Source organism: Uloborus diversus, chromosome 10, assembly GCF_026930045.1.
Source record: "Uloborus diversus isolate 005 chromosome 10, Udiv.v.3.1, whole genome shotgun sequence".
Taxonomy (NCBI): Eukaryota; Metazoa; Arthropoda; class Arachnida; order Araneae; family Uloboridae; genus Uloborus; species Uloborus diversus.
In genome coordinates, this window is record NC_072740.1 from 85,758,064 (window position 1) to 85,775,510 (window position 17,447).

Consider the following 17,447-nt stretch of genomic DNA (forward strand, 5'->3'; position numbering starts at 1 on the left):
TATTACTTATTATATTCGCTAAGCATAAAAACTCTGTGTATACTACAGTAAGGGTTTAATTGTCCAAAATAATTGAGGACTGTATCGACTTTTAAACGTGGGAATTCAGATGAATTTGACTAACACAGATATTGTACTGTATTGGAAAAAAACAGTAAAAAGGAAACAACCAATTAAATTGTGCCCAAGTTCAATGTAACAATGTAATCTCTATATATATAAATGGATGTATGTTTGTGGGTGTGTGGGTATGTGTGTATGTTTCTTATACAAATCCACAGTTTTCGTCGGATTTCTTCCAAATTTGGCACAAAGGTAAATTGTTGCTCAGGAATTCATATAGGCGGGTTTTTGGAATTTTAAAAACACCCAAAGAGGTCTAATTTCATATTTTGAGTCATAAAATTGCTTTTTTCTGCACGAACTAATTTTTGTATAGTTATGAATTTAGTCTAAATGAAAAGCCCGTAAAAAACTTCCCTAGATGAAGTTTCTTCAAAGATTGACTTTAATCGTTAAATTTGTGAACCTTGGTTCAAAGCAAATGAAAACGGTTATCAATATATACCCACCAGGAGCTATTTTAAATGCAATCAACACAAAACGTATCCTAAACGATGGCGGTCAATGCCGTTTAGCGATGAGCGTTGAAGCATGTTTAGCGAGAAAGCCGTAGATATAATAAATGATGCTATACATCGTTTCTTAAACTGCGACCTACGAGGCCCCAGTGGTCCATTGATGCTACTCATGGTGCTACTTATTTTGATGTTACCGTTTAATTATAATTTTTAAATATTGTTTAATTATAAAATCCACAACAGAGTAAGGCTTCGTGTAATTTTTGATCAGTGTTTATCCCGTTAATAGCAGGAAAATACAAACATGAGTAAGGTAATAGTATTGCATTCAATATTGACGTACAATCTTCGACTGTTTCAACATTAGACTACTTTTATTAAAACCACATCTATTTCATCCTTGCAACAGAAATTTTATTTAATGTTCTATGATCCTTATCAAACCAATTTGCAACTTGTAAATTTTCTTTATACTACTGCTTGATTTACATCGAATCTTTAAGTAATTCGGTTCAACTGTATCGGTATTAGTGAAATTTGGTTCAAAGCAAATGAAAATGGTTAACAACATTTAACCACCAGGAGATATTTTAAATGCAATCAACACAAAAAGTATCCTCTACAATGGCTGTTAATGTCGATTATCGACAAACGTATAGCATGTTTGGCAAAAAAAACCGAACAAAAAAGAAATGCTGTCTTTCAGTAGTTCTTAAATTGCACCCTGCAAAGACACATGCAGGGATGCATTGAAATCACAATCGGTGTTTCTTCTTCAATTTGCTTGCGCATTTCGCTAATAAGTTTTCACGTAATAATACCGTAACAGTAAACGAAATTTTGATCTGTATTTTCTATACATAAACAGCACAGAAAGTAACAAAATGAGATAGGTATTATCGAAGTACAATCTTCAACAGTTTTACAATTAGAATACTAAATTTATATTAAAACGACATCATTGCATCGGAAATATAATTTAGTATTGTATTATCCTTAAACAAATCAATATGTATATGTTATTTATACTATTCCATGATTTACCTAATTCAGTTCAACTAAGTTTCACAGAAATTGCTCCATGTTATCAGAGACCAGGGGTAAAAATACTAATATGGCTAATGAACTGCAAAATAATCATTTTTGTGCATAGTAGCGAAGATTGAATTTATCTTTCAAGGGGAAGGGAGATAGCCATGGGGTTCATTACATGTACATAAACTATCATACTAGGATTGCTAATGTGTGGTAGAGTAAAAGGCTGTGCACCTTTAGACTCGAAACCACACGAAAATTTAATACGGCGGAATTCATAGTTTTAGAAGGGTAAAAGTTTAAAGTTTGAAAAATGTAAAGAAATATTAAATGTGAAGCAATAGTACACCTGAAGGAGCATCATCGCTGACTAGCAATAATTTTAAATCAGTTAGCGGGTATGAGGCAACTTTTGACACGAAGAGATTGCTACTGAAATGGGCATGATGAAATATTACGCCACATTATAAAGTTCTTTTGTTTTAGTCTTCATAGGGAAATTAGTTGAGAAGCTCCATTTCCAGTTACAAGACTCTCAGTTCGATAACTTTTATTGTAAACAATCGAGAAATATTACTGTTTGTAACTACCACTAAGTAATTCAACCGTCATTGAAAAAATGCTATAAGATAAAAATGGATACGTATCAGTGTTATAGAAGCAACTCTGTTCACAGTGGAGGGATAAGGTGAAACGATTTGTATCTCACGTATGTCCGCTAATCGCAATACATCATTCTTTAAACTTCAAGAAATTAAAATCTCCACTGAGACTTAAGTTCTGTATCACGATCAATAAGTCAGAAGGGCAGGCGATTAAGTACTTTAAATGCATGTGAAATTTACCTATTTCCCATATAGATAATTTTATGTTGCATGCTTAAGGTTGGGTTCATTCAAAAATGTATCTCATTTTGCTGCTGGAAGGGGGACTAAAAATTGTATTTAGGAGCAAGATTTGAGTTAAATTTAAGAATTAGAAAATTTTGAATAATTTAACTTTTTAGTACTTGGATTACGTTTCTAAACGTGGAAATACATTTCCTTCGTTTTGAAGCTGCGGATACGGGGAACAGAATGTGCAACAAGTTTTTGTAAAACATAAACAAAAGAATTGTCTATTATACAGTTGTAAGTAGAAACAAGACGGTTTTTTTCTTTCTTTTAATTTCTTGGCTTGCAAATAATTGAAAAAAAAAAAAAAAAAAACGACGCGGATAGTGACCAAAATGTGCACGCCTATTTCTTTTTCTATAAGGCAGTTCAATTGACTGGCTTTATATAGTTCGTTTCATAAGTTCGCGTCCACGTACTCCATTTTTAATGCTTTATGTATCTTAAAATATTAACTGTAACTATTTCTGTGGCAACTATTATTCAGTGGAACCATTCTTACCCCTTATGACGACTGTGCCTCTGCAAATTAAAATTTCGATATTCTCAACGGAATACTTCAGAGCAGCAAACCTAAATAAGTGATCTTACTACCTGCATCAGTTTCAGTTATCATGAACAACATTTACGGCAAGTGTGAGGTTTTAAAAATTTGAAATAAAATTTTAATCTAGACAAATTTTGAATCGTTGCAAGACACCAATATTAATATCTAACTGTCATTTTTACCTACGAAAATAGAAATTTGAAATAAATATAGGAAATAAAATGTAGTTGACGTACGTCTTTTTATGCAATTTACACTTATCTAATATTACTCCACGGCATGCTACTAAATCGCCACGGAAAGGGAAAACAGACACATTTTGTGAAGTTATTTATACTAAGTGAACGTTTTCTACGGAATGTGCTTACATTCCTGAACACTTGCAAAAAATTATAAAATGAGTCTACCTAACAACGTGAAACCTTGAAAGTAAAAACACCGCCAATTATCCGTAAAACGAAATGTTAACGGCTATTAATAACAATGACCGAATTCCTTATTTTCTGTACAGTGGACTATCTGTTTAGCTTTTGGACCATTGAGGATGATTTTCATATCTGAAAATATTGTAACGGTGGCATATTTTGCTTATATTTGTAACTGATAAAAGCCATTGAATTTATTAACGACTCTTTCTAGGAAAACACTCCAAGATTTTTTTTTCCAGAATAAAATGTATGTAAAGAGTACTATAGCATGCTTTAATGTCTTGAGGTATACAAAACCGTCAAAGGCAGCACAATGGTTTTCGTATTCGAAGCACCAGCAAAAGGTTGTCCCTCAAGATATACAAGACAATCATTTGTCTCTGCATTAAGACATTGGATGTACCGCCCGTCTGATTCAACCGCAGATAACGTGCCAGTGGACACGGCAGAACCAAAGAATATCGTTGACAGAGCCCCGATAACATGTCTCATTGCTTTTTCGTTTTTACTTGATGCTATTTTTCCTGCAAATGCTCAACTTTCTGTGCTATTTACAGTCTTTTGAAAATTAGAGCCTAGAGTGGTGTGAATGCAGTTTTTTTACTCTCATTTAGATAGAATTCATCCATTTAATTATCTAAATGATATGTTGCATTGAGAAGCACCCGGGCAACGCCGGGTAATAAGCTAGTAATTATATAAAGCACAACATATATAAATCCTGGGTCTTTATTTTCCTTCATTTTTGAAATTATCAAAATTTTATCGTTTTTATCTCCTCACTAAAGTACGATTCGGATGATTGGGAATTCGACTAACTATAACTCAGATAATTAGTATTCTTTTGGTTATGTATTTAATTGTTGCACTTTAAGTTAGTATTTAATGAGCTTTAGCTATTTCTGTTATATTTCAGCAATTAATTCTACTATTTTACTTAAATATTGTTAATAAAAATTAGTTCTTTTTACTGTTCTTATTACTTCGCATAAAGTATTATAATTTTATTGATTTTCTTCTTATTAGGGGAATGTGGGGCAAAGTGAAATTGTTAAGATGACGAAGCTTTTTCAAAATGAACAAATTGGAAATTTATTTTTAAAATTACAGTACATGAAGAAAAAACATTGTATTTTATAATAAAACTTTCATTGAAATATTATTTTTTATTTTTGGCAGTAAATTTTCGCTTTAAAAAAAAAGTGGAAATTTTTCATTTTTTTTTCACGGGGCAAAGTGAAAAATGAAATATTTTTGTAGTGAAATATTTTCTATTCAACTATAAAAAGTATTTTGATCAAGTAAATCAGTAAATAAAATATTGATTGCATAAATAAAATTATACTAAAAAAGAATAAATAAACGAGTAATTGAATAAAATAACTAATTAATCAAAGGCGCCCATATGCAAAATTTTAAGGAGGGGGGGGGGTCAGATATTTTCCTCATGGTTTAGCAGGATATTTTCCCCATAGAAACCGATTTCAGAACAGTTTAGAGTTATTAAATGTTGACATTTTAATAACTTATTCATTAAGCCTCCACTTGCCCCCTCCCCATATGGGCGCCCTTGTAATTAATGTATGAGGACAAGTAAATGAGTAAGTAAAAGAGTGAATGCAAAAAAAAAGAAAAGAAAAGAAAATGAATGAATGAATGAATAAATAAGTGAATTGCTAAATTAAGGTATGTTGATAAAGTAATTAATAAAAAATCTGTGAAAGATTTAATAAATGATTGAACAATTAAACGAAATTAACTATTTAACTTTGCCCCATCCAGTTTGCCTCGCTTGTACTTGTCTAATTGTAAAAAATACTTAAAATACAAGTAAGCTTAATATTAACTAAATAAATACTGCACCGAATATTAGAAGAGCCCAATTAATATTTCAACTGATAATTACAAGAACTTTATAATTTAATAATGCCAAAAATAATTTTTGACTTACAACAAAATATTACAATATGAGTATCAATTTCTGAAAATTGCTTGTATTATCGTATTCTATAGTTTTCAGAGGTATTTTTTCTTGAATGGAATAGACTACATATGGTACTACATAGTTAAAATATTACCAGATAGGTGGCACTAAAAGCACAGTAAATATTTCACCATTTCACTTTGCCCCGCTCTTTCACTTTGCCCCATATTCCCCTACTTTAAATTAGTTTCCCCGGTCGTTGATTACCGGATTTGTGAAAATTATCAGTACAGTGAAACCTGTGTAAGTTGACCACTCGCGGTGCACTACTTTAGTGGTCAACTTAAACAGGTGGTCGACTTATAGAGGTTGAATTATATGATGTAAACCTAATTCTGTGCCTGAAAATAGTGGTCAACTTAGACAGGTGGTCAACTTAAAAGGGTAATCAACTTTACAGGTTTTACTGTATTTTCAAATGCAAAAATAAACTTTTATTTTAACACTGGATCAATGTCATCTCAATTGCACTTATTTTTCAACACTATTCCTTTTATACAGCAATAACATTAATGTTTGATTAGAAATGGGACATAAAACTGAGGAATTTAATCGCTCCGAATCTTTGCGAAGTGATTTCTCCCGAACGAAGTAATAAAAGTGAATTGAAACAGCTGGATTGTATTTGAAGTGTTTTATTAACCTTCATTCGATAAGCTACTAAATCGAAAAAGCAAGGGTGTTGAAAAGGGAAATTACAGTGTTTTTTGAAACACTGGCAGCACGGTTGCTCTGCAGCATCAATTTTTACTTTTTTCTAATATTCTATCTGACGTCGCTTTGCTTACGTAACTATGCGGAAATCAGATAAAGCCCGAAGGGTTAGAAAAAAAAAAAAGGCAACGGAAAAAAATCAACAAGTGATATAAACCACGTGACAACTTGCACCTGTTACTTAACAAGTTTATATACACGAAGAAAACCGAAAAGCTCTTTTCAGTCTCTGTAAGAGAAATAACCCGTTCTTTGGATTCCTGAATTTGTTAAGAAAATTTTAAAACTACTGACTAGTCATGGTAAATTCTGTTCTTGTAAACAGTTTATATTCAGGTATGAGCATTTTTCAATACAAATGTGAGTTATATTTATGAACTTTTCACGAAGGAAGAAAAGTCATGACAGAATACAGTTCTCTTTATCGATTTACTTGCTTTTTTCATTTATTTTTTTTTTACAATTTTATTATTTTTGGTTTTAATGGCAGATTATGAACAGTTACAGCAAAAAATACAAAAAAGGATTTAGTATAAAGATTTAAATTTAAAATTTTATTCACTACTTTTACATTTTCATTCACGCACTTTTATACGGTGAGTGAAAGAATCATGAACGAATTATTATTATAAAATAAATGAACTTCTTAATGTGGTTTCCGACAAGTTTGTATACTAATGCATGCATATTGATTTTATTATTGTTTACAAGCAGTGTTTTCCAAACTGTTAAGGTCGTGACCCATATTCATTACTTTTACATTTTCATTCTCGCAACTTTATACTAAATAAAATAATAGTTTAAAAAACTAAAAAAAATATGCTTTGGTAGCAAAATGAACTAAAAAGTTTAAAATAATCTTTGGATGACAAGTATATAAAGTAATTGATCAAACACTTAACTTTACTGTAATAAAAAAAAGCGTGGGGGGCTTCTTATCAGTTGTCTTAAATTTCTCCCACTTGTTATCCATGCAGAAATGTAAATAGGCAACCCCCCACGCTTTTTTTTTATTACAGTAAAATTAAGTGTTTGGTCAATTACTTTGTATACTTGTCATCCAAAGATTATTTTTAACTTTTTTTTTCATTTTGCTACTAAAACGTGTTTTTTTTGTTTTTTAAACTATTTTTTAATTTATAATGGAATGTATCTTAGTATTCTATTGCTTTATTTGCATCGGACATTTTGAATGCTTTCTGGTAAATTCCATGTGCAAACATTTTTACACTCCGCAGCTCTGATTTGTAAGTAATTTTAATAAGCCACTGGCTATTTGTCCAAAGGAAAGTTGGACCCACAAATATACAAGTTAAGCTAATAAAAGCGTGTTAATTAGAATAAACTAATAATTTATCGTTAATAAATTAATTTGATTATAGAATATTGCATTGTCATCGGGTCTGAGGTTGCATTCCAAATCTTAAAAGAATCCGATCACAAAAAAAGGGCGAAAATTGAGTTGCAAGATTATAAATTTAATTTCGATGTAGACGGGATCAGAACGCACTTCCAATGATTCCCGGAGGTGGACGTCAGCGAAGACCCGCGCCTTAGAACGCTCGGCAACAAACGCTCATAAAGTGTTGGAATGTACTAACAGTAATAAGCCACTAGCTCTTGGTCCAAAGGAGAGTTACTCACAAACATACAAGTGAAGCCGATAAAAGCGTGTTAAAAAGGAAAGAATTCTTTAATGTGGTTTTAAGCAAGTGTGTAAAAAACGCATGTATATTAAGCATTTGACATGAGAAATGTTTTCCTAAATTATTAATTGCTTTTCTAAATTATTAATTGTTTTCCTAATTGTAAGGTAGTGAATTACATTCATTAATTTACATTTTCATTCTCTCAACTTCATACTGAATAACGAAAAGAATTTTTTTATCGTGATTTGAAACAAGTATGTTTACTATGGCATGTATTTTGCATATTTTACATGAGAAGTGTTTTCTAAAGTGTTCCCGTGACCAGCAGCGTAACTAGCGGTTGGCAGGAGTTGCTCTTGCCAGGGGAGCGGCATTTCGACTGATTTAGAAGAGGGGGGGGGGAGATTTTTTTTTTTTGGAATTAAAAAAAAAAGAGTTAGTAGAAAAAAGTAAGTAGAAAAATGTTTTTTAAAAAAAGGGGAATTCCCGTGGCGTGAAATTCCATTCCGATTCACTGAGTTAGCTAAATATTACACACAGTCTATCACTATACACAATTTGTGTACCAGGGAGCGGTGGGGGAAGGCGTTCTACGCCGGGTGATTCCATTTTTTTTTCGGGGAGGGTACGGACATTTTGTCGTGTATAGTTTAAAATGCATAGTTGTTCTTTGGCTAAGTATTAATTTTCGTTACAAGAAATAATATAAGCATAAAAAGACTTTTGAATAAAGTATTGGGAGGCCTTAATTAGCGAATATCTTTTATTTTGCCCGTTTGTAAATGGTAGTGTTTTTCAGTCAATTTCAGATTAGCCATGCTTTTTGTATTTGCTGTGCTTTCCTAATTATAACAGAATTTCTTAAATGCTTTGATTATTATTTTTTTTAAAAAAGGGTTTCTTTCTTTCTTTTAGTAAATGTGTAAATTATGTTTATTGTGTACTAGAAAGTCGCCCGTCAAGGTATGACGGGTGAAAATTGCTTCTACATTTGAACGAAGCCATTGCCTGTTTGATGATATTTTGATACTTGAAATTGTAACCCTAACTCTAGTGAATTAACCCTAAACTCAATTAGATAGCGTTCATTGTTGACCATTCTTTCTTTTCTTCATTCCCCTGAAATGACAGTCTTGCCAATAAAACAGTTAGGTTCTCGAGTTATCGGGTATCGGTAATTATCGAGTTCATCCTTGTCACATTAAAGCCTTTCCCTGCATGTTAAACATTACCAAAACGCATCATCAAATTATCATGCCGTGGTGCCAGTTTCATTGTTAAAACTCGCCGGTTACTCGATCATTGGCTTGAGGATTCTCCTAGTGTTTTGAAACAAATTGATTTAAAATTAAAGCTATTTTGAAAAAATAAAATAAAATAAAATAAACATACATTGCCATAAACGGTTTTGAAAAATGTTCTTTCGGTTCAAGAACCGAAAATTATATAGATTCAATAATGAATTGCAAATGTCATTGGTTTTAGTGAATTTATTTGAATAAGAACATTAAAATTGCAATACTGTCTCCTAATTTGTCGAATTAATTAGTCAAAATGTTCACGATTTTTTTGGGGGTGGGGTGAGGGGGGGCGCAATTTGTTAAGTTCGCTAGGGGCGCTAGACCCCATAGTTACGCTACTGCCCGTGACCTGGATTCCCCTCTTTTTACGTTTTTCATTCACGCATATTTATACTTCGAAATGGTCAGAGTGAAATTTTGTAGTTTTAAAAAAGTACATACATATCCATATATCGCACCCCGGCAAAGAAAGTTACACAACTCAAAAAAAAAAAAAAAAAAAAAAAAAACAGCATTGGAGAAAATCTAGGTTTTACGCAATAGCTGTTTTAAGTGATTTATTCTCAAACTCAACAATAGGCCCAAAACGTTTTTTGATATAATGTTAACTGGTTAATTTTTGTTGTCGAAATTACTAATAATTACTAATGCATACTTAAAGTTCGAAATTATTTCTTCTAAATTATGAAAAATTAATGATGTATCACTGAGCTATCTTTGTGCAACTCCATTTTTTTTATATATTCAAAAAGAATAATGGATTTAGTTTTTTTTTCTTTTCTTTTTTTTTTTCCCAAAATATTGTCTGCGATTCCTGCCAGTTTTAACAGCTTTTGTGGAAAAAATTGATGGGTAAAATTCCGATTATATGATGTACATTAGTTTTAAAATTACTTTCAGTCTAAATATTCAAATATTTTTCTGAAATTTTCAGAACTTAATTCATTAATACATGCTGCTATCAATGTGGAAAGGTCGCACCTGATGCTGGTTAATACACAAAGAGGAATGAAGTTTTGAATTTAAAAAACCCCCAAAGAAGTCTAAATTTAAATTTTGAGTCGTAAAATTGCGGTGTTCTATACGTTGATGGGTATTACATTATTTTTCTTTTTGCCTGGTTGCTGAACATGCGTCACTTGATACAACTTCTATTTTTGAAGTGGACCGTGCAACGCAGGGCAGCACAGCTAGTAACTAGATAAAGATTAAAATTCATCGTAAGAAAAATGTGTTTGAGTTGAGAAAGATAAAGATTTAATACGCATTTAATGCTTCATGCCGTTCATAAAATTATGTATTTGAAACGAGCAGATATTTGCATATTTTTATGTGGCAAAAGTTTCCTTATGACATCTGCTGGAAGAAACGCTTGCCTCCTAATGCAGCTTGTCCCCGTTTAACTTGCATTGCCTCTATTTTCGCAACCGTGAGTCCTAAATACATACTTCCAGTGGCAAAAATAGTCGAAATGAGATGCAGAGTTACGATATTGAAAGTTTGAAGTGAAAATTTAATGAAAAAAATAGGAAGTTTATTTATTTATTTATTTATTTATTTAGTTTGTCCCCTCATTCATATTTAGGGAAATCACAACCATTAGAGAAAAAAAAATTTGAACACAAAAACATAGGCCTGTATAAACCAGGACCTTACGATACGTCGTACTGTTCGTAACATAAATTGATTATTCCGTATGATTTGCCTAAAGAAACGACCCGAGCATGCAAAGGGATTTTGATAGATATTAAAATAATATGGTCATCCTGAGAATTCACAACAACGCAACCACAGCAATGGCAACGGACAAAAACAAATATATCAAAGCATTGTTATGAAAATTAATAGAAAAAGTATGCCGCAATTCAAAGAATAAATAAAGATCAATTAAGTCGAGAGTTTAAGGATCCAAAATTACAGTTCAGGTTAATGGAATACTACAATCGGCTTGATTTGGTTCTGAACCAATCTCAGCGAACCTCGAATCATAAAGTGTCTTTCGTCAAAAAAAAAAAAAATTGTAAAAAATTAATTTGAATTTTTGGCATCTTGAATTCAAATTATGTTTTTCGCAATCACGAGCGTGTGTGTTTGTGTAAGCGCATGTGTGTGGGTGCGTGGGTGCGTAAGTGTATGTATGCATGTGTGTGAGTGAGTGTTGCATAGGCGTTCGTGTGTGTGTCTGTGTAGGCGTTCGTGTGTGTGTAGGCGTTCGTGCGTGTGTGTAGGCGTTCGTGTGTGTGTGTGTAGGCGTTCGTGCGTGTGTGTAGGCGTTCGTGTGTGTGTGTGTGTGTGTAGGCGTTCGTGTGTGTGTGTGTGTGTAGGCGTTCGTGTGTGTGTGTGTAGGCGGTTGTGTGTGTGTGTGTGTAGGCGTTCGTGTGTGTGTGTGTGTGTAGGCGTTCGTGTGTGTGGGACATGGACGCCACCGCCCAGCAAAAGTCGATTCCGGGGGACAGCCGCACCGCCGCCGGTGGACGGTGGTGCTGCAGGCCTGGTCCAAGCTGAAAAAGGCACGGACGCCAAAAACGGTCAAATGAGAACAATAAGCAATCGTGATTGCTCAAAAAAAAAAACTGAAATAAACATAAAATCTGAAACAATTTTAGAATCTTAAGTGTGCTTTACAAGTTCTGCGCTAACTTTAAAGTTAATAAAAATAGTACTACTAAAATACTCAGGAAGTTGCAAAGGGCTATGAAGTAAGATATGGTTTTTCATTGTAGCAAAAATAATGAAAATAAAAGCGCTGAAATGCAGAAAGTCAACTCGAAAAAAGCATTTGTTGTCTTAAATGGGGCAAAAAAAAAAAAAAAAAAGAAAAAGAAAAAAACACACTGTTGGGAGTGCGGGTGGAAATTTTCTGTACATAAACTCCTTCTTTAGTTCTTTGCTGAGTTTTGTACTGTTTAACCTTAATTTTTAATACGATTGCACAAAGTTTTCTAATAGCATATTTCAAATTTTTAATTTTGTAAGCAATAAGTAGGTACTTTATAACACAGTAAGCATCTAAAAATTAATTATGTGTGACAAATCGTATATAATTATTTGAGATGAATACGGCGAAAACAGTATTTTAACGCCTCGATAAAATGTATTAAAAACGTTAAAAAAAAAAATGGAAATTGCCAACATTACGCAACTGAAATTTTATTAATATGATTTTAGGGCCAATAATGGCACCTTTTCTGCACTATCCGTCATCGAAAATATAAAGACTTTTTTACTAATTTTGCTAAAAATATCAAACAGCATTTGCTCAAAACTTCAATCGATCAAGAAATTGCCCAAGAACATTAGAAAAATTTATGTGCACTTTGCTTTACCAATGACATCTTTTTTGCACTATCCATGATCGAAATTTGGAAAGAAAAAAAAAATCGGCTGACCCTACTGTTCATTTAACGTAGGTAAATAAAATTAATTCCATGCTTTAAAGTCTCATTTTTTGTCGACATTACTAAAACAATAAAACTTATCTATACAGTTGAAGCATGAAAGTTTAACTCACGCAACCTTTTGGAAGATAACTATATTCATTTATAATGTAACATAATTTATTTCTTACTGGTGATGTACTGGCATGTGTGTTTACTAGTACTCAAAACAGAATTCATCAAAATGTCTCAAGTATGGGCACTTGACTGTAATATGGAGCAGTCGATTATTCAGCAGTGCCGTCGATAGCTTGATATTAATATTGGATATAAAATTTGGAGTACAAAATACTAAAACTCCTAGTAAGCATGTGAAAACTAGCATCATATATGGCTAAATGATTGTTAATCAATAATTTAATTTGAAAAGAAAATATGGCACATTGCAATGCGCAAAAGCTACATTCAGTTCATTAAATAAATTTAAAAAGTTGTAAATGTGCTTCTCTACACTTTTGATTCAGTTGTTATTACTATAATAATTGCATTTTGGTATGTCTATTTGAAACGAATAGTGGGACTTGTCCAAGGTTGGTTCCAGAAATTGTTCAGATTTTCATCACTGCTAAACGTGTAATCAAATAGGAAGAGTTGCTTTACTTTGTCATGTAGTTATTACGCGAAATTTTTATTATTTTAATTCTTATTTAGGTTTATATTTACAGATTTGACTTCAATATAGTTCCAGTATTATTATGCATAGATTTCTTGACGTAACAATCAAAATTGGGTTAAAAAATTAATTATTAGAATTAACGCATTTAAAATATTTTTTCTTCATTACTCCAACTTGTTACCTTTTTCAGGAGGTGTGAGACACCTTGGGCAAATATCTGTTCGAAACTGCCCTTTCATTTCTGGATTGAACCCATTGTTCTTGAAGAATTATGGATCATCTGTTCTACAAATGTATGTGGATAAATGTCCATTTATACGGAACTTCGCTACTACGTTTCAGAGCACAGAGCAAACAGGTAAATAATGCTTTAATTTTAATGATCATTATGTATAAGAACTTTACATTTCTGAGAGGTGCACTCCATGAATTAGAGCAAATCTGTTTAGAAAATTTGTCTGATTATAACTTTTTTTTTATTATTAATTTTTTATTGTTGACACGGATCAATTTTATGCGAAAATATAATCGACCTACTAAGTTGAATGCTTAAATTATATGCCGCTATCAGTAACGAATTTTTAAAAGTATATAGGATAAGTTAGGACGAAGGGAAACATTATCACACTGTTTCATCTTTAGATCCTTCCCAAGCTTTTGGATGAATTTAGAGATAAAGTTTTGTGCATCGTGTCGAAGACGACACTCGCTTAGAGTAACTGGATATGAAGATGATTTTATGATTGCTTGTTAGAAAATGATATCGTATTTCCTTCTACCCAACCGTGTTCCATTTTAACATTGAGAACGGGGGTGAATGGAAACATCCCATTTATTTCACATTTTTGTTGATGTAGGTAGATAACCGCAATGTACAGAGTCAATTTAAAAGAGGGTCGTGGTAGCCTGATCAGTAAGGCATTGGACTAATGACCGGAGAGTCCCGGGTTCGATCGCAGCCAGCCGAAGATCCATCTTCATTTATTGTGACTTGAGGACGTTAAATATGCTCCTGGACACAAAGTCTTTCAAGTGAAACGATACCTCTGGGGGTGCTGGGCCAGGGATAGCTCGACTTCTGGTCAGGATACGAAAAATCAGAGCTGTTTTCATAGTCATATCCAATTGGTTAAACCACAAATAGTAGTGAGTACGGGGGATCCTGGAGTGAAAAGTCAATCTAAGAACTTAAGAAGTTCTGCACCAACAATGCTCAAACTGAATCCTCTGAATGTAATCTGAAATTATGTATCAAGAAAAATCACACACAAGTTTTGTGAATTCACGTAAAATACACACAAAGGGTGATTTACATTAAAAATAAATTAATCTTCAAAAAAATTGGAAGAACTCAGCTGTTTTGATTTACCCCAGAGTATGGGACAAGCAATGCATTTGACAGTAGTGAAGATCATTGCAAATGTGAAGATGATCATGATGATGAGGAGAAAGCAAAAGTAAATGACGATAGTCAAAAAATAATAAGAGTAAACACTGTACCTGAAAGCCATACTGACGTAATCACGTTATCACTACTTTGCATGACAGCTAAAACGAATTTGAAACACATAAAGGTTGGGACTGGGCTCTTATAATAACACTGTCAAACAAATATAAAATATTTTTTTTTACAAAGAACTACGATGTTATGGGTCAATTTGGAATAAAGTTCTACACACAATATAGTAATACCTTAAAATCGCCATTTGTGGACTTGCGAATGTCTGACTTTGAGGTACAGAAATGAGATTTCTATGTTTCTGAATGATCAGTTTACTATTAAAAAAGACCTAATATTCCATGCACATCTTTCAAAATCATACTTCGAAGTTCAGGTTTTTTCTAGAAACTTAATACATTTTATGAGGGCATTTTACGTTAGAGCGTCATTAAATAGAGGAAAATACAGTTTCTTTTTTTTTTCCCCCAGACTACGCATTTCTTGAGGGAATATTGTTTTCTCTCTTAGCACCAAGTTAATAATGAATCTGTTTTAATTACTATAGTTTGAAAAAAAATCGGGGTCGATAATTTGAATAGAGCTAGGGGGTGGGGGAGGAGGAGGAGGAGGAGGATTGTTTCTCTAAAACTACTTTAGAATAGTTGGTACAGGTATTCCTTTTTCATTTTTTTATATTTTTGTCATATAGTGTACGTTGGCTTTATTGTACAAGCTTGCTTATTTGATTTCCGCTGAAACAAAAGTGCATAAAAAAACTTTTCATTCCAAAATTTTCCTGTTGTAAGTATTGAATCATTCATCGCGTTTCTCCAAATATCTTGACAATTTATTTCTGCAGATTCTGCCGTTTGCCTGAACTATGACCGCGGCAGTATTGATCTTCTCTTGTCGTAGAAACAGAAGAATTTTGATAACACAGAAGGTTATCATGAATTAATTTTATAAGGGGCTGTCCACAAATGATGTCATGCTATAATTGGGGTTTCCTAAAATTGTGACAGTTTGGGACAAGGGGGAGGGAGGGAGTAACAATACACGTGACATCACGCATTCTATAAAGTTATGTTTATGAAAAATAGCTTGACATGTAATAGGGGGGAGGGGGAGAGTCAAGGTGATGCGTTACACTTTGACAAAGAGGAAAAGGGGGTCGAAAATGGTGAAAAAAAAGTGTGACATCATTTATAGAGAACCCTTAAGTAATGAAACTAGTTCTTGTGTATGCATTTCGAGCTGGATTGCGTCTTTTTATTTTTACTTTTTCTTGCAGAAGAGGTGCCTGCAAACAAATGCCCCTTTCTTGAACACGTGAAGCCAATAATGACAGAAGCCACTGCTGCTGTTGACCGTGACGTCATTGATTTAACTGAAAAGAAAAACATAGGTATTTGTTTTATATGTTGATAGCCTTTGTATTATTTAATTTTATTAGTTTTCCCTCTGTTTCATTAATATAAGTTTCTTGATTTAATGAGGCGGTTTAGTAATCCAATTCAGCAAAATACTGCGCAGTTTTTAATGAAGAGCCAAGTTACATCAACGGACCAAAAAAAAAAAAAAAAACTTAATAGGTTAATTTACTGAATTGACTTTTTAGCTTTAAAATCACTACTGAAATAATTTTTATGGCGTTTATTACTTTTTCACAAAATAAAATAATAATTATTGATTATGATAATATTAATAAATAATTAATTGCCATGTAAAAAAAGAGCGTTGAAAATATACAAAATTTTAAATTTCTAGTTTTAATATAGATTTTTAAAAGAAGGTGAAGGGTATTTTAATGAATAAATCGTTTAAAGAGAAATTTAATTCACTGAAAATAAAAGAAAACTGGCAAGATTTCATAAAAAATCACTTTTGAAAAGCATTTTCAAAGATCTATTAAATTCACAGACCAGTTTTTGTTAAAAACCCTCCAAAAAATTTAAGAGTAAATTTAATGCAGCATCCAATTGTTCAAAAATTACATTCAATTAATTTGTACATATAAATAAAAAACATTAAATAGCTTTACTGAAAATAACTCTTAAACAAAAAGCGCATTTGAGTTCTGCTTTGATAAAGTAAATAACTTTTACAAATAAAAATCGCCATTAAAAGAGTTTGAAAATGAGTTTTATCATGTTCCTATGTGATGTACATTTTAAAAATATTCATAACTTTTTCTCAGATTTATAATTTTTTTATCCTATTTTTTTTAAAGGACCCAGAGTTATAAGAATGTTTGTGTTTTTCAAAACCACGTTAAACAAAATAATGATAACGTATATACATTTGTAATATTATATAACTCAATTACAATAACATAAATCAAAGTATCTGAGTAGTAATTGCACTCTATCTTACGCGAATGAACTTCGTCTAGAAAATATCTCATAAGATTTGAAATTCACATTAGCTATCGCCATTATCTGTTTACTTAACTGATTAGGAATGTATAACAAAGTTCAAGAACGAGACATTTTTCATTCGTTGACAGCAAAAGAAAAATACTTCTAGAACCTACAAAAGTTGGCACTTTCGGAGACAGAGATTTTGGAATTTAATGGCTTCTAAATCTTTCTAGCTAGAAGTATTTATCAGTCAGGAAAGTAACTGCAATCCTTTTTAAGCATGTTAAAACATATCCTACTGTTACACGATTTAAGTGCTTTTCTTTGTGATCCAAAGTACCTTATATGTTACATTTTATTATAACCGCTTCCTAATATTTTATGAAATAAACTCATAGAAATAAAGAAAAAAAATGAAAAACAGCAAGAAATTATGTGAGTCAATTCAAGAAACACTGACT

The 17,447-nt window shown here is 32.2% G+C and overlaps 1 protein-coding gene across 3 annotated transcripts in view; it reads left to right on the forward strand.

Moving 5' to 3' along the window:
* Positions 1-17,447, forward strand: part of LOC129231307 (5-aminolevulinate synthase, non-specific, mitochondrial-like) — a 64,173-nt gene that overhangs the window by 16,044 nt on the left and 30,682 nt on the right. Inside the window, exons 1-3 of one of the 3 annotated variants that reach the window (XM_054865596.1) lie at positions 6,330-6,518; positions 13,376-13,543; positions 15,918-16,031. In XM_054865596.1, the coding sequence (XP_054721571.1) occupies positions 6,482-6,518; positions 13,376-13,543; positions 15,918-16,031 (319 nt within the window). In that variant the 5' untranslated portion in view covers positions 6,330-6,481. Of the gene's footprint in view, positions 1-6,329; positions 6,519-13,375; positions 13,544-15,917; positions 16,032-17,447 lie in introns of those variants that run through there. The other 2 variants (XM_054865597.1, XM_054865595.1) reach the window with 2 other exon arrangements.